The 24,351-nt window shown below is 39.2% G+C and overlaps 2 protein-coding genes across 2 annotated transcripts; one reads left to right on the top strand and one right to left on the bottom strand.

Moving 5' to 3' along the window:
• The first annotated feature begins 583 nt into the window (after positions 1 to 583).
• Positions 584 to 11,211, top strand: LOC117807057 (signal-transducing adaptor protein 1-like). The gene is made up of 13 exons (XM_034676110.1): positions 584 to 773; positions 3,728 to 3,799; positions 3,931 to 4,050; positions 4,155 to 4,211; positions 4,375 to 4,526; positions 6,051 to 6,182; positions 6,426 to 6,495; positions 7,169 to 7,271; positions 7,386 to 7,475; positions 9,774 to 9,845; positions 9,974 to 10,024; positions 10,154 to 10,288; positions 10,404 to 11,211. Exons 1-13 carry the CDS (start codon positions 687 to 689, stop codon positions 10,460 to 10,462), a joined length of 1,200 nt encoding a protein of 399 aa, XP_034532001.1. The 5' UTR covers positions 584 to 686; the 3' UTR covers positions 10,463 to 11,211.
• Positions 11,100 to 22,380, bottom strand: fsd1 (fibronectin type III and SPRY domain containing 1). The gene is made up of 13 exons (XM_034676100.1): positions 22,203 to 22,380; positions 21,317 to 21,412; positions 20,696 to 20,827; positions 19,560 to 19,661; positions 19,266 to 19,288; positions 18,740 to 18,861; positions 16,036 to 16,245; positions 15,851 to 15,949; positions 15,330 to 15,477; positions 14,839 to 14,921; positions 14,024 to 14,275; positions 12,822 to 12,910; positions 11,100 to 12,727 (listed from the first exon to the last, which is right to left on the bottom strand). The coding sequence occupies exons 1-13, from the start codon at positions 22,215 to 22,217 to the stop codon at positions 12,617 to 12,619; spliced, it is 1,482 nt and encodes a 493-aa protein (XP_034531991.1). The 5' UTR covers positions 22,218 to 22,380; the 3' UTR covers positions 11,100 to 12,616.
• Between the last annotated feature and the right edge of the window lie 1,971 nt (positions 22,381 to 24,351).

Below are 24,351 nucleotides of genomic sequence, written 5' to 3'. Positions count from 1 at the left end.
TCAGGATACTCTATGTCAAATGTCATACTTGTATATCAAATAATGCAATTTTAACACCTTATTTTGTAGATTTACATTATCATGCCAGGAGCATTTCTCAAAAAAGTTTTTTTTTGGCCCCTCACGACCAAACGGGCCCAATGTTGAGAGTGCTCATTGTTATCTTGAGGATGGCCCATGGTATAGGCTTATTGGAAATGCTAGAGAAAAAAGGTAGCCAAAAACATCCTGAGGGCTGGGCCTGGCTTCCGGCCTATTTGGCTCATTAAATAACACAATCGTCTCAGTCTCATTAGGTGGTTGTGGCCTACTGCCATATTTGGTGATGGCTGTTTGGTGTTGATCTGACATGGTTACTTTCATTTGCTGATGTAAACTTGTCATACCAGTCGTTCATTGAAGAACTGTGAGGATTTATTAGTTTATAATTATTATTATTATATAAAGTTCTGTGTCAACGAAAATTCTGAAGTAGACCCGCCCACTTTACACCTGAACCAATCAGCTGTGCGGACAGTTCCGCCCCTTAGTGTAGGGATAGACTGAGATTCTGAGATTCTCTCAGTGTCGTATAAAGGAATCTTTAGTGCGGTAGAGCAACCTAGTTTAATATTTATGCGAAGATATACACTATAGGTATAGTAAAAAATACTGTATCTTTCTGATTTATCAACATCGACACTTCAATGGCCAAACGAACAGGGCGGCAAAGGAGCCAGCTGCCAAACTGCTACTATGAGGGATACCTGGACAAGAGGTCGTTTAAAGATAAGGTATCTTACAGTACTGCTTCTGTTTATGTTTTCTCTGGGCAAACTGTTGGTGTTTTTGCTGCATGCAACCAGTATGTTGAACAGCACAAGTTTATTATTATTATTATTATTATTATTATTATTATTATTATTATTATTATTATTATTATTATTATTATTATCAATATTCAGTGGTGGACAGTAACAAAGTAAATTTACTTGAGTACTGTACTTAAGTACATTTTTTGAGTATCTGTACTTAACTTGAGTATTATTTTTTGGGGATACTTATTACTTTTACTCCCCTGCATTTCTATCAATGCTCTAGTTCAGGGGTGTCCAAACTTTTTTCAAAGAGGGCCATATATGATGTTGTCAGAATACCTCAGGGCCAGTGGCTCCTACTGAGACTTAGGAATCCCAAAAGTTATATATGAAATATTCATTTAATAACAATCATTTTAAATTTTGTCTCAATAAATCAGTAACTAGGTAGTCCTCAGTTCTCCACAAGCCATGTACACATGAGCAAACGTTATCTTCTTCTGGAGGAAAATGTTTTTCATTAGGGTCGGGGAATGTGGGAAAAATATTGTATCATTATTTTCCTATGGCAGGATCATGATCTAGATTTCATCACACTTCTTTTTTTATGTGGTTTTTTAGACCTTTCTGACAAGCAGGCAACATTTTAAGAACAAAATAATTATTTTCCTGAGTTCTGAACATTTTTGATGCACCAAATTTTGCCTTTTCTGCACAATTTCATCATTTGATCTTGTCTTGTGTCCTCTTTTGTGTCTTCTGAAGTTTTAGTGTTCATCAAGAACATTTTTCACATCATGATAAAAACATTAATTTGAAAACTTGTCAACTTTAAGAGTCCTTGTGTTTCTTCTTTATTGCCGTCTTGCAGGATTCCCAGAGCTTTGGCTTTAGACAGGTAGTCCATATGAAGCTTTTTGAGACGTTTCTGGATTGACTTTAGTTTTGTTTGTAGAAAGAAACTGATTAATTTCTTTGCTATAAATAACACAATTTAAGATGGGGCCATAAATAAATGGACCTGGGGCCGCAATTGGCCCCCGGGCCGTACTTTGGACACCCCTGCTCTAGTTACTCACTACTTTTGCTTTGAAGTCAGCTCATGAATTTCCTTCTCTTTTCTGAAATCTGATCCTAAGACAGCAAAATGTGTTTGTGTAGTTCTGTTTGTCTCAGTGGTTTAGTCATACCTGTATATCGTGCGTCTCCACTATTGAACGTGGAGCAAACACAGAGCAAATATCACTCAGATCAGGCAGTTCATTTAGTGGTGGTAATGATGGCTATAATTATCCACCTGAGCACCCATGGCCATATCTTCAGCCCATGTTAGAGGTTTTTGAAATGAAGAATGTTACGTATCGTTTGAAATGCTCTCCCTGTTTCCCACTCTGCCCAAACATACAAAAATTCACAGTCCAACCTGAGAAAGTGTGTTGAGATACGTAACATTTGTTTCATTCCAGGTGAACATTTCAAACTAAAGTTGTCTCTGCTTGGAGTAACGTAGTTGCTGTTTTTATTCCATGGTATAGTTTTTAGAGATTTCAAGTAATGGTTTCTAAATGTACATTGTGTTACTTTGTAAAAGGCTTGCTGTCTTTGCTCATGTCAGATACCTCCCCCAAAAGAGAGGGTAGAGAGAGGAAAAGGGGTTCATGTGGGATGGCATCTCAACTGAGTTCAAAACATGTCAAAGATAATTTCAATGCCTCATCTATGGTGCTGTACAGTGCTTCACTTTTTCTAAATGGTTGTCAATTGTCAGGACAAACTAATGTATCTGTCATGTAACAGTACTGCAATGTGATGATTAATTATGGACTATCTATCTATAAGAAAGTGCAATAATGTTCCTGCACATTCAATGTACAGCACAAGGTAAAAGTCAGAAGGAGGTAAAAAAAAATTTCTACTGTGGGTGGAGCAGTCTGTCATTTCTTGTAACTTGTGTGGACTTTGACATAGCTTTGTTTTTTAGCAGTCGGTGCATAACGCTTGTGTCTCTCTAACTGGTCTGACCGCTTTCCCACTTGTTGTGCCACAAAGGTTAGAGCAAGTCAGATAGTGAGACGTAGAGTCGCAAGGCAGGCTTTGCAAATAATACATTCTTGTGCTTAAATGTCAAGCCCTCACTGATAAGAGATCCTGTGGACTGCCATGAGAGTATGTCACTGAAATGTAACACCAGAAGTTAATTTGGGACAATTTAGACTCTAATGTGGAATCATCAATCAATCAATCAATCAATCAATGTTTGTATTTATAATGTAATGTATTCATAGAGCGTCAAATCACAACAAACGTTATCTCAAGACGCTCTCACAAGCATTGCAGGTCTACACCGCACCCTATGTTGAATTATTAACAAAGACAAACATCAAGACAGGATAAGATCCAGTCCCGTCTTACAGACATGACTCAGTCTGATCTCATTTTAAACCACCATGAGCAGAGCACTTTGCAGCATTTAGCAAGTTACAGCAGCAAGGAAAAAACTTCCTTTAACAGGCAGAAACCTTGAGCAGAACCAGACTCATGTTGGACAGCCATCTGCCTCGACCAATCCAGTTTACAGTTCAGTGCTTTTATTTGATATGTTACATTGTATGTAACATTGTTTCTGGCATGGCTATAATCTAAAGTAGGAAATTGTAGCCATAAAGTCTGATTTCTTCACAGCTTGCATTCCAAAATGAAGTGAGTTACATAAAACCAACTTAATTAAGCTTGAACTGAGTCCAAGTGTTATCAAGACTGTGATGAGAATGTCATCTGCTCACATTGTCAGCCAAGACAACAGCTGCTCTCCTTATTTCCTCGTTGTGTAATACACCTTTGTTATATATCTGTACTTTGAACGGATGTGAATCCGGCGTCCATAACTTAATATGTTATATATGTGTGGGTCTGTTTGTGTGTGTGTGCAGACATCTCGGAAACTGTGGGCTTGCCTGTGTGGAAACTCAATGTTCTTCTTCAATGAGAAGAGAGACGCTGATGTAAGTAGTCGCAGAGATTTGTAGCCTTGTAAGAGAAAGGTTTTCATGTTTTTAACTAAAATGTATTTGTTCTGTGCTTCTTCCTGTGTCTGTGTGTGTGTGTGTCTGTGTATGTGTGTGTGTTTCATCAGTATGTAGAGAAAATAGACCTCAGTGGGTTTATGTCAATAACAGATGACAACAGCCAGGATAGAATCTTAGATGCAGCCAGAATTAACCTCCAGATGAAGAATGAAAATATCAAATTTACTGTGAGTACCTGTGCACAAAAAATACATAAATAATCATATTTAAAGTCATCATTCATATTGTCAGTGAACGTTCTTCTTCTTACATCTCTGTTGTTCTCTTACAGGCTCCTAATGCAGAAGCTCGTGAGCTGTGGAAGGGCTACATCCACTCTATAGCAGAGGTTTGTGATGTATTAAGATTATCGGCCATATTTGTTACGTTCTTTATTCATGTGAATTTAACAGACTAGTGTTTGGATACTATTAACTCTGGGTAGAATGCATATAATTGAACACCTCCTCTTCAAAGATGATTTAAAATAGAAACTGTGTGTCTCCCTGCAGCTGTCGGTACCTTCCTCCCTCAACCTGCTTCCAGGCCAGGTCCACATGCTAAAACAGGCAGTAGAGGAGGAAAAAGAAAGATTAAAATCTGTCTCTACACCTTCTATCAGCAACTCTAACCCTTACATCAGCCTGAAAGCAGACATGCCAGCGTGAGTAACAAGACTGGGCACTAATGTGAAATATAATAATGTGCCCAACAAAAAAAGGGGCTTCCACTAGGATACAAAACAAGACCTATTTAAGGGCAGCATTCAGAGGTTCATGTAATGGGTACCAACCATAGACTGTATAAAATATGGACGTAGTATCCGTGACGTCACCCATCTGTTTCTGAAGCGCTGTTTTGAGGCCAATTGTCGGCGACAGACTTGCCGTTGTCGAGCGATTGTGTCGCACAGAGGCAGGCTTTAAGCCTCCTAGCCAACAGCTACAGTGTTCCCGCCTGCCAATCAAGTCAGCTGTGCCTCTCAGTGGAAGAATCGTAATCTCAATATCTTTGAAATTGCTGCATTAGAAAAAAATTCACCCCCGTACAGTGTGTGCCGATCGAGAAATGAGCTATCCAGACTACACTCGTCTTCTGAACCAGACTGTAAACATGTTTATTTCTGCTGTAAAGATCGGCTTTTTTGAATTCATGTGTATGTGGTTTATGGTACTTCTGGAATCAGCCTCAAGCGGATCCTCGATGAACTGCAGTTTTTAGCACTTCCGCATTGGACTCGTATTTTTGACCGGAGGTTGCCGCTTGGTACCAACCCTAAATCTTTGAAATGCCAGCTTTGTTTTCATCATGACAACTTTAGGTAACCTTTTCCAAAATCTCAATGAGTTATCTAAAGTATAAGCCACTATAAAAACAGATGTTATATGTAAGGGATTCCTATATTTCACAACCAAGCGTTACACCTCTGAAGACTATCAGTCTCAAATTAAAGCTTGTTGTTTTTTTGTTACATACTCTGCTCAAATACCTGAAGTATAACACACTTAGTGGTGGCAACCCAAACAGCACTGCCACCTTCATCAGACCCTGACTTGGTGTATACCAAGCGGTAACCCCCGGTTTCAAAATATGAAGCCCATGCAGAAGTGTTATAAACTGCAATTCATTAAGCGTCCCCTTGAGGCTGGCTGCAGAAACACATGGAAACCACATACACACCAATTCAAAAAAGACGATCTTTGCAGCATTAATAAACAAGTTTACAGCCTGGTTCAAAAGACAAGTGTAGTCTGGATAGCTCATTTCTCGATCGCACACACTGTACGGGGAGTGAATTTTTTTCTAACGCAATGATTCAGAAGATATTAAGATTACGAGCTTTTGCCCAAATAAGGACATGACTGACTTGATTGACAGGCGAGAACATTGTAGCCGTTGGCTAGGAGGCTCAAAGCCTGCCTCTTTACCTCACACTAAGTTTGGTTGTGTTCAGCATTTCCAATATGGCTGCCGCCGACTATTGGCTTCAAAACAGCGCTCAGGAACAGATGGGTGATGTCATGGATCCTACGTCCATTATTTATACAGTCTATGGTGTATACAGATACATTTCCATAAACAAGTTTTCTGAGGTGTAAATGCATCTTTTGCATAAACTACTGAAGTCCTGTCTGAATTAAAGTGTGTGTTTTTTTCCCCTCAACCTTTATTTTCTGCTGTTCTGCAGTTGTTACCAGAGGGTGTCCCGTTTGTCGGCAGAGCTGCTGCTTGAGAGAGAAGCCAAAAGAGGAAACCTCCTGCTGAGGCCGGGGAGCGAGGCAAACTCTTTTGCTGTCACCACCAGACAAGACCTAGATGGGTACACATGCTCAATGCACTAACACACACACTTACACATTTGAATGCAAAGGTGAACATGTTTATCAAAAGTTTGCACACAACAAATCCATCATAAAATTATCAGTGCAAAAAAAAAAAATCATATTTTTGAACTCAATGAATCAAACTTGTGTTTTTTCTGCATGCGTACAAATTCTTATGACACCATTTGTTTGAAAAGTGTGTCTTTATCTTCACCCCCTGCCTCTCTCTTCTCCATCAGCTCTGTATTCAGACACTACAAGGTGACTCGTGTGGATGAAGGGGGCTTCATCATTGATGTGGACAATCCTGTGAGTATTAGGGACTTTAGAAAAGAACTTATCGTACTCCAGTAAGCAAGAGCCAGTCGCATTTGTTGTAGTTGAAGGTTTTGTTTATGGAGTTTTGCCACTCAGGTGAGACTCAGGTTGTAGTCATGATTAATCACAGCTAATAACTCTGCCGGGCAGCAGGGCGTGAAGAACGATAAATACAACAATAAAATGTCACATGACGCTAGTGCTGTCGTCCATTTCTTGTTCTTTTGAATCACACATGGCCTCAGTGTTAATGCCAGTGTCATGACTCACCTCTCGTTTATGTATCAACTGATCCATGCATACAATGTATGGGTTTTTTTATTGTCAAGATCTATTAGCACACAGTTGATATAGTTGTTCCTTGTTTCACATGCATTTATTCAATCATTCTGTTTTTCAAAAGACCTAGTACAATATTAAACACAAGGGTTACCATTTGATTAAATAGGCCTGAGTAGCTTGAAGTGTATTATTATTTGCACTCTTATTGCTCCTCCCACACTAATGACACTTAATTAGGTTTCCAAGTGAAACAGTCATTAAACTTAATCGACTTAATCTCAAAACAACTCTTTTATTCCCCACATGGAGTTTATTTTTCTTAAATTGCTTAAATAAATAGATAGATAAATAATAAAATAAAATAAACATGTTCTCTCTGCAGGTCCCCTGTGCAACGCTACATGATGTGGTCACCTGTTTGGTGGAAAAAACTGAAGGCGTTTTGATTCCTCTCACCATGGAGGGAACATATGAGAGAAGAATCTGTAAGACATTTTCATCTCAGTTTCTCTTCCTTACCTCTTTTTTTTTGTCTCTCAAGTATTCACATAATATCCCCTCTATAGATACACACGACTAAAGTTCTGCTTCTTTCGCAGCTTTTATCATGTCTGATGAGGAAAATGGAGAGAGAACCATTAAAGGGGCCCCTTTAAACCAAGTCCCACCAAGCTTGCCCCCAAAACCAGGTATTGTGTCCATTAGAAATCATAAAAACAACAACACCTAACCCTAACCCAGCTGCTAAGCTAGTAACACTCTCTGCCTGACCTGTTTTCTGTGTGTGTCTGACACATCAGCTACCTGGAAATTCCACCTCTCCAACTGCGTAGCTTCTTCTTGGGTTTTTTCCGAGATAGAGTGACATGTACTTGAACTAAATAGCTGAAGTGCTATTCTTAGGTCTTAGATTCTTGGATCCTGAAAGTATTTTGGTATGTGACATAACAAACCTGATGTGTACTTTCTGTAAATTCAAGGTATTTTAAATGATTCGTTCAAGGTGAAATTTTTTTTTTTATTGTGAGCTCATCTTGCTCACACCCACCTAATTACTCACGTCTTGCTTGTTTTAGAGCCTACAGCAAGTAGAAGTTCCTCCCCTGAGTAATGTTTTTGCTTAGGACTTTTTAACTCAAACAAATGTTGAGAGTTTATTGCAGTAGTGCCCAACCTCTTGAGCCTGTTACTAGTTGCATTTAGGCATGTAAGCATGATGTTTTTAGGCAATAGCTCAGTGCCTAAGTACAGCTTAAGAGAGAGGCAGTGGCATTTAATTACATTTCATTGATTGAAAAATGTGGTAATTCTCTGAAGTTTAACCTTACATAATCATTCCCTCAAAAAATGTACATGTCAGAATTGTTTTTTGCTGATAAAACAAACGATACTCCTAACATATTTATATTTATTACTTATATTTTGTGCTCATTAGCTTATTTTAGCATGCTAACAAGCAATATTAAAATGGTGGCAATGGGTCATTATTATATATTATATAAGTGCTTCACATATGTCAACTCACCACTGCACTTTATCATATTATTTTAGCCTGTACATATTAGTCAAGCTATTTGTTGTTTCTTTGTATTTATAGCTAAGGTTATTGTTATTATATTTTCATTTTATTTTTTTTTTATTGTAGTTCTTATTCTTATTCCTATTCTTATGCCTTGTACAAAGAGAGCACAGTTTACCAAAGTCAAATTCCTTGTGTGTTCAAGCATACTTGGCGAATAAAGCTGATTCTGATTCTGATTCTGATTCTGATTCTGATAATATATGGGAAGCAATTCTAATGTTTCATTGTTCCATGTTCCATAAGTTAATGAGCACAAAATATTACAAGGCTTTTAGGGGTAGCTTAATTTTATCAACAAACTGACATGTTAGTTTTTGACGTTATGATTATGCTAGGTTAAACTTTAGAGAATGACCACATTTTTAAATCAATCAAATGTAATCTAATAAAACAGAAATAGATTCAACAAATCAATCCAATAGAAATGGGAAATTTGACCAAACCTGAAATTAACCAAATTAGGGTGCCAGAAGAAGAAAAACACAGGATCACCAACATCATTGAGATTCATCCTCTGAGGATCATGAATATCAGCAGAATTCAGCGGCAATCAGTTGTTGAGCTTCATGACTAAAACTCCATAAATTAAACATGTGTACAGTCAAAGGTACACCGTATAGAAATCAGAATATTTTGTGATATCAAGTGATCAGATAATATACTGAAGGACAAATTCGAGGACAAGAAGCTGCTGTGATGCATAATGAGTATGAGCCTGCATTATTCAAATTTTACCGTTAAAAAGTCCTATCAATACAAATTATTTTACACAACCACTCTCTTCTTCTTCTTCCAAGTCCCAAATTCTAAACTTTTTAATTGGAGAGGCAAAAATGGCCATCTACCTGACCTGTAGGGACAAACTGCAGGCGGGGCCTGAACTTGATGCTGTGGCTTTGTGGAGGTGCAACATAAAGGCCAGACTGAGGCTGAAGTTTTGCTTCCACAAAGCCACCAGGAACATAGGGGGGGGGGGGGGGGGGGGGGTGTCCCTGCAGAGGTGGGGGTTTGAGGGCATTCTGTGCAAGGTCTTAATAATTGTCTTGGCTGAGTGAACTATGTTAAATACTCTTTGTTAAATGTTGGCCTGATTAACTTTATTCTGAAATAGTGTTTTTCTAAAATCTAAATCTAAAAATCTTCTTCTTCTTCTTCTTCTTCTTCTTCTTCTTCTTCTTCTTCTTCTCCTTCTCCTTCTCCTTCTCCTTCTCCATCTAACCAGCGCATTTCAGCAGCCACTCACTAAAAAAACCCCACGTACGACCATTACTCATTTGTAAGGTCTGTACTAATGTAGAAATATGCCAATGCAAGATGGTACCATGAAAGCTTGTTTTATTTTTCTTGGTGATTATGTCTTACATTACCATGTAATTATAATAATGACATGATTTGCTTTGTTTAGCTCCAAAAATACCGACCCCTGAACCAGCATCCGAACAAGAAGAAAAGGAGAATATTTATCTGAATGATCAGCGTAAGTATGCGCACACCTCCACCCATCCAATCAGTCAATCTGTGCTGCCATTTTCTCTTGTGTCGAGTAAACAGAAACAGGTGTAACTTCATTTTTTACACTGCTGACTTAAGTTTGTGTTTAAACAGTGGAAGAGAAAGAAGAACAGACCGGGTGTTGCCCCATGATTCCACTGCCTCGTAAGTCCCTCTGTCTAATCTGACAACCTTGAGTAGAGTGCAAATGTTTTCTTTCTTGCTGCTGTGTGACCTTTTATAACTTATCGGTTCATAACCTTTAATCACTCTGTGTTTTTTGTCTTCTAAAAGCGCCAAAGAAAGCAATAATGCCTCCAATCCCTACTCCTCGGAGGTTGACGTCTCCTACACCAACTCCCTCCTCTGCCTCCATCTCAAACAACCAGGATCCAAAGATGAGAGTCTACAAAGACACTCCAGGACAGAGTAAGACCTCTCTGCTTTAACATTCTTCATTTGCAGATTTATTTTCAGTCCTCAATCTTAATTTTTGGCTACTCTCTTGCTGTAAAACCTAACCTTATTATCCGATATGCTCTAGTTCATTTTGCAGCACTGTCTGAGCTGAAACTCAAACTGGAGCAAAAAGGCAAAGTCTGAAGAGTGACACCTCCTGGTGGGAACCTCTCCAAACATTTATGACTCACACCAGAGCAGGGAAACCTGTTGTATGAGTCTGTCCCTGCAAGATGAAACATTAAGTGCAGCAGAGAGCAGACGGACAGCCTCCTTCTTGTTTGCATCGTGGCCTAGCTCCTCCTCGTCTGCTGGCTGTCAGCAGTAAAGCTGCTCTGAAGATTGACACTTTATCGATTCACCCTTCGTTGATGCTTGTTAGCAAGTAAATTAACTGTAAAGAGGAGTGTAAATGTCACATTATCTTCAGTTTGTCTTGTACATTTTGCACTGTGTCTGTATATCAATGTTGTTTCTGTCAAATGTGTTAGTCATTGGATAAATTGTAACATATTTTTTTACAAAGATAACTGAGTTTGTTGTTCCTGAAGGACATGTAAATACAAATTGTATATATTATCTCTGTGAAGTAAATCTAGTTTCTGCCACATCAACTCAGACATGTGAGCAAGGAGCTTCTCGTATGTGCTATGCAACAGTTAGAAAGCAGTCCCTCTTTAACATCCTGTATCTTTTTTTGTCCTGTGTCGCACCTTTTCTTCTACAAAAGACATTTCTTCCTCACTTTGATTTCTTCCTTGTTAAAGCAGTAAACAGAGAACAAGTTATCGTACTCCTTTATTACCTCAATGACTGATACACTATAGTGGAAAACTATTTACAATAAACTGTGACATCATGTCAGCCTGTGAAATAAAGTGAACGTAATTCTCTGGAAGCTTCTTTAAAGCATTGCAGGCTACAGTTATTCAGAAGCATACACTCATACAAGGAGGAACATGGCAAAGCAAGAAGGTAAACGTGTGTAACATATGACACAGATACTACTCAGAGGTTGGGTTGTGCACAATAAGGACCCCACAAATGTAGTTTCTAGTGTGTGTTTTTTTCTCACCCAGCTGGGCCCCGAACCTGGCTAACTTCTTTGATACAATTTGTTAGCTGAGGCTACTTGCTAGCTATGTTATATTGGACAGTCCGCTGCTAATAATGGGAATCCTTTTCAGTAAATAAAGTTGTGTAATCAGGTTTAGACACATACATACTTTACATACAAGCATTAGGGTGCAGTCAGGTGAATATAATGTATACAGTACAGTCATTTCCAAACTCCTGAAGCCATATCTGAACACTCGGACTCCTCTACATGTGGTAACACTGACGAAAGCTCCCTTCTAACTTTCTGTGCAGAGTCGAGCTGTCAGATTAAGCCCACAGCTCATAGTGACTCTGATTTAAAACTAAGTGAACCTCAGCAGGAGGTTAAAGAACTTAGTTTTCCTGCACGCAAAGTGTGGGACCCGACTACAGACAGTGACGTGTAGTAAAAACTGTTAATTCTGCATGCCTTTGTAAGAAACATAAAAAAAACCATCCTTAGTGTATGTTGGTTATTTCTTATGATGTACTATGTGCTGGCAAAGTAGTGTTGAATAATCCTGATAGAGTAAAGAACTACATTCTATTCCGTAGCATTGTCTAGTAGCAAGTTGTTATTTGGATAACATAGGTTGGTTGATGAATAGAGGCAGATTCAGTACTTGGTAATTAACACTAAGCAACGTCTCAGGTTACAATGACACTTGCACAATACATTGTTACTGTATAAGGAGACCATTTCTTGCAGTGAATTATTAGCATGTTGGCCTTACAGTTTGGAAATGAGGAGGAAGGCACAGGGGGAGAGCACACAGGACAGGCCTTGACCCTGTGCCTGCAGCTGGCTGCATTGACAGTACGGCTGAAAGTTTTGGTGATGGACAGGAAAGAAGGGCAGCGGCCAGCGCTAAATCATTGCTCTAGCAGCAGTGGGACAGTGCTGAAAGAATGTGTAGACAGGAATACTAGTAAGACTAAAGCTAACGTGTCCCAAGCAACCACAGCAGTCAAGAGTCACACTTCTGAAGAATTCTGCCTGACGGCACGGATGACTCACTCGTTCCGAAAACCATTTTTTGTCATGCAACACAGACACTGCATGTGGAACAGGCTCAACCAATGGATTCCAGTGATGTAACTCTACCATGATATGGCTTTGACTGCAGCAGAGGTGATGTCTGCAGCGGTGACTGCACTGGAGCAGCGCTGGAGGGCGTCCAGCTGGCTCGATGGATGGGTCTAAGTGAGACTGGCATTGGAGCTGCTGGTGTTGCTGTTTTTTCTCTGCCCGCTTTGCACTATGCTGGGGACCTGCAGGCCCGTCACCACCGAAAAACTGCCGTTCCACACCTGCAGGGGGAAGAATAAAAATACGCAGTTAAAAAGAGAACAGTTATGTAAAAGACGAGTATTATATCTGAAGTTTTCTGAAGACAGTTCTCACCATGAACGCTGGTATAACTGGCTGCTGGAACTTGGTTTTGAAAGTGTGCATTAGCTGTTTAGTTTTGGAGTTGTAGAAAGACAGAACACCTGAAGAGAATAAAAACAACAAGTTATACATGCAGGGCTGCAACTTTAATATTCCTATGAATATTAAACATTGATGAATCTGTATATTATTGTTGTTTACGGTCATTAAATTAAAAAAAATGTGACCAAAAATTTGACAGTGCAAACCCCAAGAATATATTTTTAGAATGGTTCACATTTTTCTTGTTTTACTTTGTAAAATACGTGTCATGATACAATAGCTACAGGTTTTTCTATTCAAAATAAGGGTATAACAACTTTGAGAACAAAAATAAATATGATTAAATCTTAAATGGAGTCAAATGAAGGTTGAAAAAAGGAATACAAGTTCTAATAGCTCACATATTAAAGGATGAAATCAAGCATTGCTTGTCATTTTGGCCAAGTAATTGAAAAGTAAAACTTTATTCAAACTACTCATTAGTTTCTGTGAGAGCAGATGAATGAGATGAGTTTGTTTACATAGTACATGTGTTGGTATTAAAGTTCGTACTTGGTAATTATAAGGTAGGGACCTTCTTTGTCTGATCAGGTGCTCCACCCAGAGGGAAGAAACATGTTGACTGCTGAAGCAGCATGGTGCTGCTGAAGTTACGCCTGGGTGTTAGTTCATGGAAAAATGTTGTGCATTGGACTCTTTGGAGCTTTGGTAAAAATGACTGACTTTCATTCATTAAACACAGTAATCTGCAGCGTGTCAGTGAGGTCATCCAGGTGCAGCACCTCAGTGGCTTAAAGCGTTAAAGTGCAAACAGTGCTATTGGAAGTTTAATAGGTGATACTCAAGTTTGTCAGTTTGACAGTGTTATCTTCGATTTGACGGAGACAACAATGAGTAAGGTTGTGTGTGCAGCAGTGCATCAGCTGATTGTCATCTACAGTTTCTGTCTTATAACTCATCAAACTCTTGCATTGACCAAAACAAATGGAAAACTATTGTATACGACTTCTTAACATAACATCATCCTGGTTCAAATCGAATGATTTGAAAATTATGTTTCCATCACAAGCTTTAAAGTGTTCTTATGAAGAGGAAGAATTGAAAACCAAACCACCAGTCAATCTGTCTGCAATAAACTAAACACTGTCTCCACATGTATGAGTTAATCTTACCTTCATCATAATTAACATAGACCCCGACACTGTTTGGGATGGGACAGTCCAGTGTTCGAGCCTTGTTGTTGTGCTTAGCTGTAAGGCTCTGCTGCAGCCAGTTGTTGAGATGGATGCACCAGGAAGCGCCGCTTTTCCCCAGCTGGTCGAACCGTCCGAGGCTGCGCAGGGCCACGCCCACAGCGAAGGCCTTGCTCTCTTTGTCAAACTTCACCTCCCAGTACTGCTGGCCCGCGTCGATCACTGTGTCAGCTAATAAAATGTCACGTGTAATATTTAGGTTAGTGTGTCAACTGCTATGTGTGATGTGTCATGGCTGGCATGACAACATGTGTACATTGACAGTTGTGGTAACATATCATTTGATTGGAATTGTGCAGTGTCACATGAGGCAGATCAAAATAATGTTTTCAGTTTGGAATGTGTCAGATTGATGCATTAGCAACGACTAAAAAGGATATCAAACACGCAAAAACTGGCACAAAAACAAAACATTGTGTCTCCATGTATTCATGATCATCCTGTGAGATCGGCAGGCTAAAAAACTAGCTTTCATACAGAGCTACTGGCTACTTCACCAAAGCTAGCTATACTTATAGAATATAATTGAGGCTTTTGTTGATGCCAGTGTGACGGTTTGTTTTTCTGTTTTTGCTGAGCAGTGAAAGTCTGATGTTTCTCACCTGTTCAGTTATTTTGCTTGAACCTGAAATATTTTATGTTTTTATAGCAGCTCACTTGACTATGACTACACAGCCATAACTGCATTCTGCTGTATTTTATTCCTAGAGAGGTAGAAATGTGTTTTAGCTTACCCAGCACTGTGTAGGACTCTGCAGTGAATCTGTCTCTGCCAGGCCGGGCTGTCGGTGCTCTCTTTGGTGACATCAGAGCTGACCTGATGAGACAGAGGCAGATGATGACAGATGGTAGATGACAAACACTCAAGGCTCCAGGATTTTGAGATGCACTCATAATGACAGTAAGAACATGTCCAAAAGCCTTAAGTGTAGAAGGGCTCGCCTCAGCAAAAGCCTGATTCCTGCTGTTATAGCTAGCCTGAACAAAAGGCCTTGCTGAATTATACAACCTTGTCTGAGTGTTGATGTCTTTGTGGACTGTTTGTTGAGCCTACAGTGTATGTTATATGTTTGTCTATGTCTGTGGAAATGCAGAAAAGTGCTGTGGAAAAGAATTTCCCCAAGGGGACAATAAAGTCTAAAGTCTAAAGTGTTTTTTTTAGAATCCTCCATCAAAGTCAAAGCTCAAATTTTAAGACACTGCAATTTTTTGGATTTGTACATACCTGGCTGGAGAGTGCATCGGAGAGTTGGTCCGGTTCTTCTCCTTGCGGATGTCTTGTATCTTTCCTCCGCTGCTGTCCCACTCCACACTCAAGTCTTCAATCTTCAGGTTCTGGTGGGAGGAGCCAGAGTCCAGTTTGAAGTTGAAGGCTGCAAATAAAGAATAAGTAGTCAGTAAACACTGATAAATATTTATATATATATATATATATTTATAAGTTGTGTTTTGGGGCTTTTTTGCCTTTATGAAAAGACAGCTGAAGAGAGACAGGAAGTGTTGGGAGTAGAGAGGGGGGGGGGACATGTGGCAAATGTTTGCGGCCGGGAGTTGAACCGGCAACCTCTGCAACAAGGACTATAGCCTCTGTATGTGGGGCGCTTGGACCGCTAGGCCACCAGCAACCCCACACTGATAAATATTAAACAAAATCAACATGTGTATCAACAGAGACCCAAAAGACTCATTTTGAACTGGTAGCAAAAATAGAACTCTATAAATCTAGTTCAAGTCAAGCAGTCTTACCGTGAGTTTCTAGTGTAATCGGCTCAGAGAACTCTCCTGCCACAGCCTTGTTACACGCTCTCACTCTGAACGTCAAGTATCTCGTGTCAAAGCGCAAACCTTCAATAAGAAGCACAAGTTTCTTTTAGGAGTCACAGCTTCCTCAACCTCCAGACAACAACATGTACCCACAATCCCCCTCCTACCTGTGAGTGTGTGCTCCATTTCTCGTATCCCCTCCACTACCATCCAGGGGTAGTCCTCTCTGATGCGTGGAGGACCCTCGTGGTTTGTGCGTCGATGCTCCAGTATGAAGTGGTCTATCTTATTGTCAGGCTCCGGTAAGGTCCAAGTAACAGTCACTGTGTTGTCACACACCTGGCACTCTGCGACCTGGATCTCTGGAGTGGCTGGGACTGGAGAGAAAAGAAAGTTTGTCTGTTACAAGAAAAATGCAAAAAGTATCTTCCCCTCTTCCACTCTTTTAAACACTTTTAAGATTGTGCAACATGTTCAAACACAACATTAAGCCGCAGTTTAAATAGTTATCTGGACGATTTTTGGCTGTAGTGCTTCACATTTATTATTTAACATGACGCATTCTGGTGCAATGGGAATAATATTACAAGTGCAACAATGACTATAGCCACTTGGGGGCAGAGTTACTTCAAAACAAACTGGCAGGTGCAAAGCCTTGCAACCTTGCCGGCAATTTTTTTATACTATTTTGCACAATTATCAATCAATCAATCTTTATTTGTATAGCGCCAAATCACAACAAACCGTTATCTCAAAATGCTTTTACAAACATAGCAGGTCTAGACCTTACTCTATGTTATATTATTAACAAAGACCCAACGCCTATACAGGATAAGACTCAGTCTTATCTCATCTTAATCCACCATGAGCATTGCACCTTGCAGTATTTAGCTAGTTACAGTGGCGAGGAAAAACGTCCTTTTAACAGGCAGAAACCTCGAGCAGAACCAGACTCATGTTAGACAGACATCTGCCTTGACCAAGTTGGGGTTGGAAAGAGCGATAGAGGAGAATAAGAGATAGAGGGAGCGATAATAGTGATCATTCATTGGAAAGATTTTCATTCATAGGAGTAATTTTTGTTTCTTCCTTATAAATCCAATACAATGTTCACTTGAATTCAGCTCTGCTTTGGCCTCTTGAGGTAGCTCTCTGGATCTGAAGCTTCAACTTCAACTAACCACCAGATACTTCATCATCTACTTCTTGTCCTTTTGCTGTTAGATGCGTAACAGGTGTCAAGCAGTGGGTTTATTTGAGCTATTCAGAAGGAAACAGCTGCTCGCAGTGACTTCAAGCCCTAAAGGAAGATGTGAGGGCTGTAAACCACAATACTGCATTAGAGAGGTAAAGAAGCCTCACACAGCTGCAGAGTCGGATGACAGTTCTCGGTGGTTTCCTCACTGTGAGCGACCCCTTTCACGATTCACGGAGTCAGTCATTTCACTCATTAATACATTAAATTTGGATGAGAGGAGCTGAGCGAGGGCAAAGGGTCACTTGTTTGACATAGAGCCTTTGTTTTTGTTTTGTAATTTGACTTCCTGACTGAGTTTATTATTTGAAAGAGAATCCGTATGAACAAGCTTAAGCTAATGTGTTTGGTTACTAACACTTTTTATCGTTATGGCTACATTAAACCACATTTTTGAACTCTGGTTCTTCACACCCTTGTTTAATTATAACTGAATCAAAACTACTTTTACATTTTTTTGCAAATAGCAATATTGTAACTGGAGGATTTTGTGCCAACCACCTTACAAAATGTTGGGCAGTTTGTAACAATGCACAGCCCTTGGGTTGCCAGTTTGGTATAGTGGTTAAAGCATGTGCCCTACATACAGAGGCTAGAGTCCTCATTGTAGCAGTTGCTGGTTCAACTCTTTGCTGCGTGTCTTCTCTACTCTCCACGTTTCCTGTCTCTCTTCAGCTGCCCAGTTCAATGATAATTACAGCATGGAAATAGGCTACGATGATAATTCACACTTGTGTCATCTTGGCTGGATTACTGTAACTCTCTTTCCACCTGTCTTAGTAATGCATCCCTGAACCGCCCACAAGTGGTCAAAAATGCTGCTGCTAATCTGTTGACAAAATCCTCATAAAGGTCTCATGTTGCACCCATCCTTATGTCTTTGCTCTGGCTTCCAATCAATTCAAGAATCCAGTTTAAACTCTTATTGTGTACAGAGCACTCAATGGTCAGGCTCCAGCTTAGATCAGAGTGCTGCTGAAGCCTTAAAACTCTAGCAGGAGTCTGAGGTCCTCTGATGAGGGGTTACTGGCTGTGCCTCGTGCCAGGCTCAAAACTGAAGGAGACTGTGCTTTTCAAGTTGTTGGTGCTAAACTTTAGAACAGTCTGCCACTGGACTAAGAACTGTGGATACTGTGGTAAGAAGCACTTGAAGACCCATCTGTTAAACTAGCCTTTTTTTAATCTGTTGTCAATGTTTTGCCTTTTAGCATTTTGTTTTGAAGCACTTTGTGACCTCTGCTCTTGAAAGGTGCTCTATGAATTAACTTACAACTTTAAAAACAATATTGAAAAATAAAATAAAATGTATTTTAAATTATTCTAAATATTTTCACTGCTCTTGTCAATGTGTCCATACTGTAGTAGTCTGTATTGAACTATAGATTCAAATAACATAAAAAGAGGGTGTATTGTGCTATTGGTTTTTTTGCGGCAGACATCCGTTATTTATTCAGTAGCCAGTGACTACAACAAACAAAAAGTGAAAATTGTCTAGTGAGGTGGAGTAGAAGCATGAAAAGGAAGTTGTCTGAATATACACCACGCTACTGATGTGGTCAACATTTGCAGCCCCTTTCTTTCTATCTGTGTGTCTTTGTATTAAAAGTGGAGCAGACCTGGGAGAAATTTGAGGCCCTGTAACATCCCCCTCTCCTGGCTGAAATCCACCATCAGGTGACTCATGTTGTCACTGGCTTTAGCCTTCAGGGAGAGGCGAAAAGCTGGAGCCATTGTCACACTGCAGACAAAGAGAAACACACAAAAACGCACAAACAAACAAACAAGAGTGGAAACAAGCGACTTTCATTATTCAAGTGAATTAAAAAACAGGATTACTACTAACTAAGAAAAGGCCACTAACTACACTTCTGTTTCTACCACTGAACTCGTCACCCTATCACACATTTAAGCAGGAGAAAGGAGCAGTCATCGAGGCTGGCACACAATGGTACGGACTCAAGAAGACAGTGGGGAACACAAAGACAAAAGGCTCTCGGGTGAAAAGCTTTCCATAATGCTTATTGTCTACAAAAAGGGTGCGGTGGCTACATCGCTGAATGCATGCAGGCAACATTATGAGATGGCTTAAAGTTTAAGGGAGTCTATGACAAAAGGGAAGCAATGGATTGCTGAGTACTATACCTATCCTTAATGTCTTTGGCCGCCTGGAGGAGAAGCAGAGAGAGGGCGTGGAAAAGGAGAGGAGAGATACGGAGCGAAGAGAAAACTGAGTTGTAGCCCATCAAGTAGTCATTTAATACAAAAACATGCTGGTGGTTGTGTTAAAATTACTGGTAGTGAGACACCACAAGAAGGACAGATTGCATCATAAATGTGGACAATGAAATTCACCATCAGTCATTATAAATGAGGTTAAACAGTGAGCAGAGCAAAGAGTCAAGCAGCATCTCATCAGAGGAGGAGTCAGGCACTTACCTGAGTGAAACCATCTGTCTGAGAGGAGCAGAGCGTCTGATTGGCCAGCTCCAACAGCTCCTCTGAACTCTCCAGGGCTTTAGAACCGGCGCTCAGCTGACTCTGAGAAAAAAATATCATCCCACAATCACACAGAGGACATCTTCTAACTCCTACATATTCTGGATCCTATTTCATATAATGGGACTACTATGTTCAGAAGCATCATTTGACAGTCATGGCTCGGTCCTGCGGCTGCAGAGTTTTTGATGCTATGACCAAGATACCATGACCAAGATAGAGAATTTATGAGGTACACCATCATGGTGTTTTGAACAGGGGGGAATAACATCTTATTTTTATACATGTGAAACAATGTCTGCAACATAAACTACTAAAAATGAATCTGTTATCTGTTTTCTGAACTTTGAACACAATGCCAAGGCTTGAAATGAAGTCTTCACATTTTTTAGATTAAATTCATGGATTCACAGATTCAAGGTTTTTTATTGTCATGCCAACACTTGCTGCAAATTTGTACTCAGGTCCCGGTTACAACAACATAAGACAGACAAGAAGCAAAGAATAAAAAAGAAAAGATAAGCAAGAGCAGCAAACATAGCATCAGTAATAAATAGTAATATTATATGTATGCATGTATGTAGAATAAAGAGAATGTACAATAAATGAGGTCATATTCATATTTTGCTTTAAAAACAATGGTAATACATTAGATTGGGAAATCAAATAAATGATATTAATATTCATATTTTGTTTTCTTTACATAAGTGGTATACTTTTTCCAAGAACACATTGCCTTTAAATGCCTACTTTGTTTCTTTGTGCAATGTAATACTATGCTGCGTGTGTTGGTGAAATTAAACTGTGAAGTTGATAATGACATTTAGTTTCAGACACAGAGCCATGACTTCAGTTAGAACTTTGGGAGAGTTTTCATTCACAAGGATAAGGCTAGGCTTTATTGTGATGTGACATCAAAGTAAAAAAGCATTAATCATTTAATGATCTACAAACTGAAAGATATAACAGAGTACAGAGAGAGTCGATGCCAACCACAGAATGAGTTTTTCATCTCCCACTAAACTCTAGAGAATAGAAAGATTGTTTAGAACGTTTAGTTCTTTCAAAGCACTTACCTGTAGCTCGTATGTGCGGCTGGCTCTCTCCTGTTTGACCCGGGTCAACATGGTTTCCTTCATCTCGTCGAGAACAGCATGAAGGGAGTTGAACTCAGTCTCCAGGTCCTCCTGGACTCTGGTGGAGTTTGTCTAACATCACAAGAAAATGAGTCAGTTAAAGATGCTTAGAGGAACTTTGGATTATTACCAATATTGGCATGACCGGTGGGCAAAGATGTACATCTTATCACTTTTCTGATCTTGTCCTGTGCATTCAAAGGTTATTTCTGACAAACAAATCCATCCAGCTTTCTTTAACAAATGTATCACTCAATGTGAGTACTTGTTCAAAATATAAGAAATGCTGTTTCTTCAGCATACTGTCAGTCATCTGGTCTGACACTCACCCACTGTGTGGTTTCATTGGCATGAAAATTAGAACATACAATTAGGCAATCTTGTTGCTGGTGGTCTTGTTTGTTTTTGTGGGTCATAAAGAGGCCTCAGCGCCAATTCTAATCTATCAAAACCATATGAAAACTCCTTACAGGGGCTCTACGGAGGAAACCTATCCAGTTAAAAACCAAACCATAAGCAGCATAAATTCTGTTGTAGTTCAGTTCCTGTATATGTTTGTACCTCCAGGTTTTCCAGGCTCTGTTTTAGAGTGCAGACAAAGTTTGAGATCTCCTCGTTCTTCATGGCCAGCGTGTGGGTGATCTTACGCAGGGATTCCTTGAGAAAAGAAAAAAAGTGTTGTAAATCCTATCCTTTTTTTTATGCTTGAAAAAGACTGAGTGCAAGTACAAGTACTTCTACACTCTGATTTTTTTTCCATCAGTGACCTAAGAGATTTAAGCTTAAAGGCATATGACTGCAGGTTCCTCCTCTAACCAAACACATCAGCAGCTCTTCTCAGACTCAAAGCATCCTCAGGAGTGCTCAGTATAATCAGTGTTTGCTGCTTTGGAGATGACACATAAGGCTTCAGGCTTTGAGGACCCTTTTAAATATGATTAAACATGGGATCAGAGAGGGACGAGGAGGGAGGACACTTCACGGGCGGAAGGATGCGCATTTCTAATTGAATTATGCAGCTTCACATCCACAGGACAGCCTACTCAAAGGGACTGGACACACACTGGGTCGTTTATATTAGAGATCTTACCTTTTACGTGTTGGTTACCACTCTGCTTATATATTTCATCTCAAACTGACCAGTGCAAAGTGGAAAGCCCATTCATACTGAGGGACTGTGCAATGTTTGTTGATGCGAGAGGAGCTGCTGCGTAAAGGCCCCCGTCCCAGGCTATAACGCCGATAAATCGAGAACAAGTCATCGAAGGGATAGACGAGGAGAGCTCACCTTCAACCAGACAACCACTGACTCAAATACAAAGCAAATATTTAACACACAAGTCCGTGCTGCATCCAAAAACTCCATGTCACTCTGCTTCCTTTGTACACTACGCCCTGAAACGGCTTCCCCCCATCAGAGACACCTGTTCCTTGGGATCCGGCTCACCTTCTGGTCCCCCATGTCGCCGCCCTGATGCACCGGCGCCGCCCGAGCTGCAAATACCGCCGGTAGTCCTCCTCGGTCCCCCGCTTTTTGGTTTCTTAGCACGGCGGAGCTGGTACTGATGCTGCCTGGGTGCAACGCATCTTCGTACGGATACCATCCACCAACGCCTTTGGGCCGTAGTACGTAGTGCGCATGCGGCAGAGGTGCATTCTGGGTACTGATGTTCATGTTTGGCTGCCTTCGGGGACAGTCGGAGAATAGTCCAACATGTGAACATGATATCTGTATCACCTTGTGTTTTTTTTGTTTTTGTTTTTTTATAACACAGAATTATAATACAGCAACAGTTTTTATCTTTATTTATTTTATTTTATTTTATTTTATTTTATTTTATTTTATTTTATTTTATTTTACTTTACTTTATTTTATTATTTTTATTTATTTTTATTTATTTTTATTTTATTTTATTTTATTTTACTTATTTAAACTTCTTCTTGATTGTACTTATGTCTGTGTTGCTGTAACAACTGAATTCACACAAGGTGACACAAGGTATTTTTCTTGTTTCTGGAAAACACTGGAACAAATGTCTTTTTATGTTTTAACCATGATGAACGTGTAAACTGTGGGTATTGCTGAACCTGTATTGTGTCTGTTATCACTTATTTCTGCTTTTTATACCTTTGTATGATGATTTGGATCTATGAGTCTGAAAAAAAGTATATATATTAAAATGCAATGACTAAAAACAAAAGTACAAAAAAAGACATTCTATAGAAAGCTTAAATATCATTCTATAATGGGCTATAAATACATTTTGAAAGATACCATTTGGATACAGCAAATATATCCCATAAATTCACATTGAATTAATTAGATATCTTCTAATTATAACTAGTAGTCTCAATTTAGTTAACTTGGTAAATCAATGCAATGTAACTTGTCTCTTTTAGGGAAATAAACCCTTGCAGCTCAAAATAAACCCTAAAACAAGGTATTAGACCCAGATTTAGTCTGACATCTTGTCTACTTATCTTGGAACCTCTATTTTTTCTTCAGACCTCTGTGAAAGATAACTCATATTTTTGTAATTATTTAGATTGAAACTGATGTCATAATTGTTTTTTTTAATTGATGTAAACTCTTTAATACTTTTGACCAAACAACATGAGTCGTTGGACTTCATGACAACCATCAATAAATGTATTACTGATATAACAGCCTTGTTCATTTCTTACTCTAGCCCTGTTCATAGGGATCTATTTAATTGTTAAGTTGAAGTTTTGATAATTGTAAAAAAAACCAAAAAAACAGGAAAATAGAAATTGCTGCATTTTTACACCATGACGACATTAATGTTCCTGTGGTATGAAAGAAGGATTTGTTAGGGCCTAGTGCAGTGTTCATTAGAATTCATGGAGATACTCGAAGCTCCTGGCTATTTCTCGTTAGACAGAAGCATCTGCATGACACAAATATATCAGAAAAGACATATTTGTGTCATGCAGAAGCTATGTCTCCAACTTTTTCTTCCAGGTTGCAGTAAGCTGTCAGAAAAAGATTTTAGTCACTCATCTTTCTGAAACTGTAGAACATGCTGACAGTCTGCAAAATATCTTTAAGCACACAACACTTTCAAAATGAGCACAACAGAATGAAACTAAAAACACATCAGAATTCAAAAACATGTTCCTTTTTTAATGATTAGATGTAAAATAAGAGCAACAACATCATTAACCTGACTTTAAAATGAGTAACCACAACAACAGGCTATAAAATTAAGCTGTTATAAAATAGTTCACTCATGTGGCTTTTTTTCTGCACAGAATAATAAATGGATGGGTTGTTAGGTGGATCAATATATTCAGAATAAGCAAAAACAAAAAAGGTTTGTATAAACTGTTTTATTTTGATTACAAAAAACAAAGACCATCACCAATAAAGTAGCATTACTTCAGGGACTCAGGTGAATTTGTTTTCAACCAAACTAATATCCAAATGAGTAACAAGTCCCATAAAAAATATCAGAAGAATACACACACACACTATATTCCAAGAATACATTACTAGTAGAGTAAACTTGTAGTTGTAGTGTATGTAGTTCAATTGAAAGTATTGATTTATTACATTATACTGTATGTCTTTTGGT

The sequence above is a fragment of the Notolabrus celidotus genome, chromosome 2, assembly GCF_009762535.1.
Source record: "Notolabrus celidotus isolate fNotCel1 chromosome 2, fNotCel1.pri, whole genome shotgun sequence".
Taxonomy (NCBI): Eukaryota; Metazoa; Chordata; class Actinopteri; order Labriformes; family Labridae; genus Notolabrus; species Notolabrus celidotus.
Note: the sequence above shows the minus strand (reverse complement) of the source record. Positions and strands in the feature narration are given on the sequence as shown.

Bases quoted from the DNA above. Each gene is read 5' to 3' on its own strand.
- LOC117807057 (XM_034676110.1), top strand. From the start codon at position 687: ATGGCCAAACGAACAGGGCGGCAAAGGAGCCAGCTGCCAAACTGCTAC. The intron at 4,527-6,050 runs GTGAGTAACAAG...GCTGTTCTGCAG, and splicing joins CTGAAAGCAGACATGCCAGC to TTGTTACCAGAGGGTGTCCC. The intron at 7,272-7,385 runs GTAAGACATTTT...CTTCTTTCGCAG, and splicing joins AACATATGAGAGAAGAATCT to CTTTTATCATGTCTGATGAG.
- fsd1 (XM_034676100.1), bottom strand. The intron at 19,289-19,559 runs GTAAGTGCCTGA...CTTCTCCTCCAG, and splicing joins AGACAGATGGTTTCACTCAG to GCGGCCAAAGACATTAAGGA. The intron at 12,911-14,023 runs GTAAGATTAACT...TATTCTCTTCAG, and splicing joins CTATGTTAATTATGATGAAG to GTGTTCTGTCTTTCTACAAC.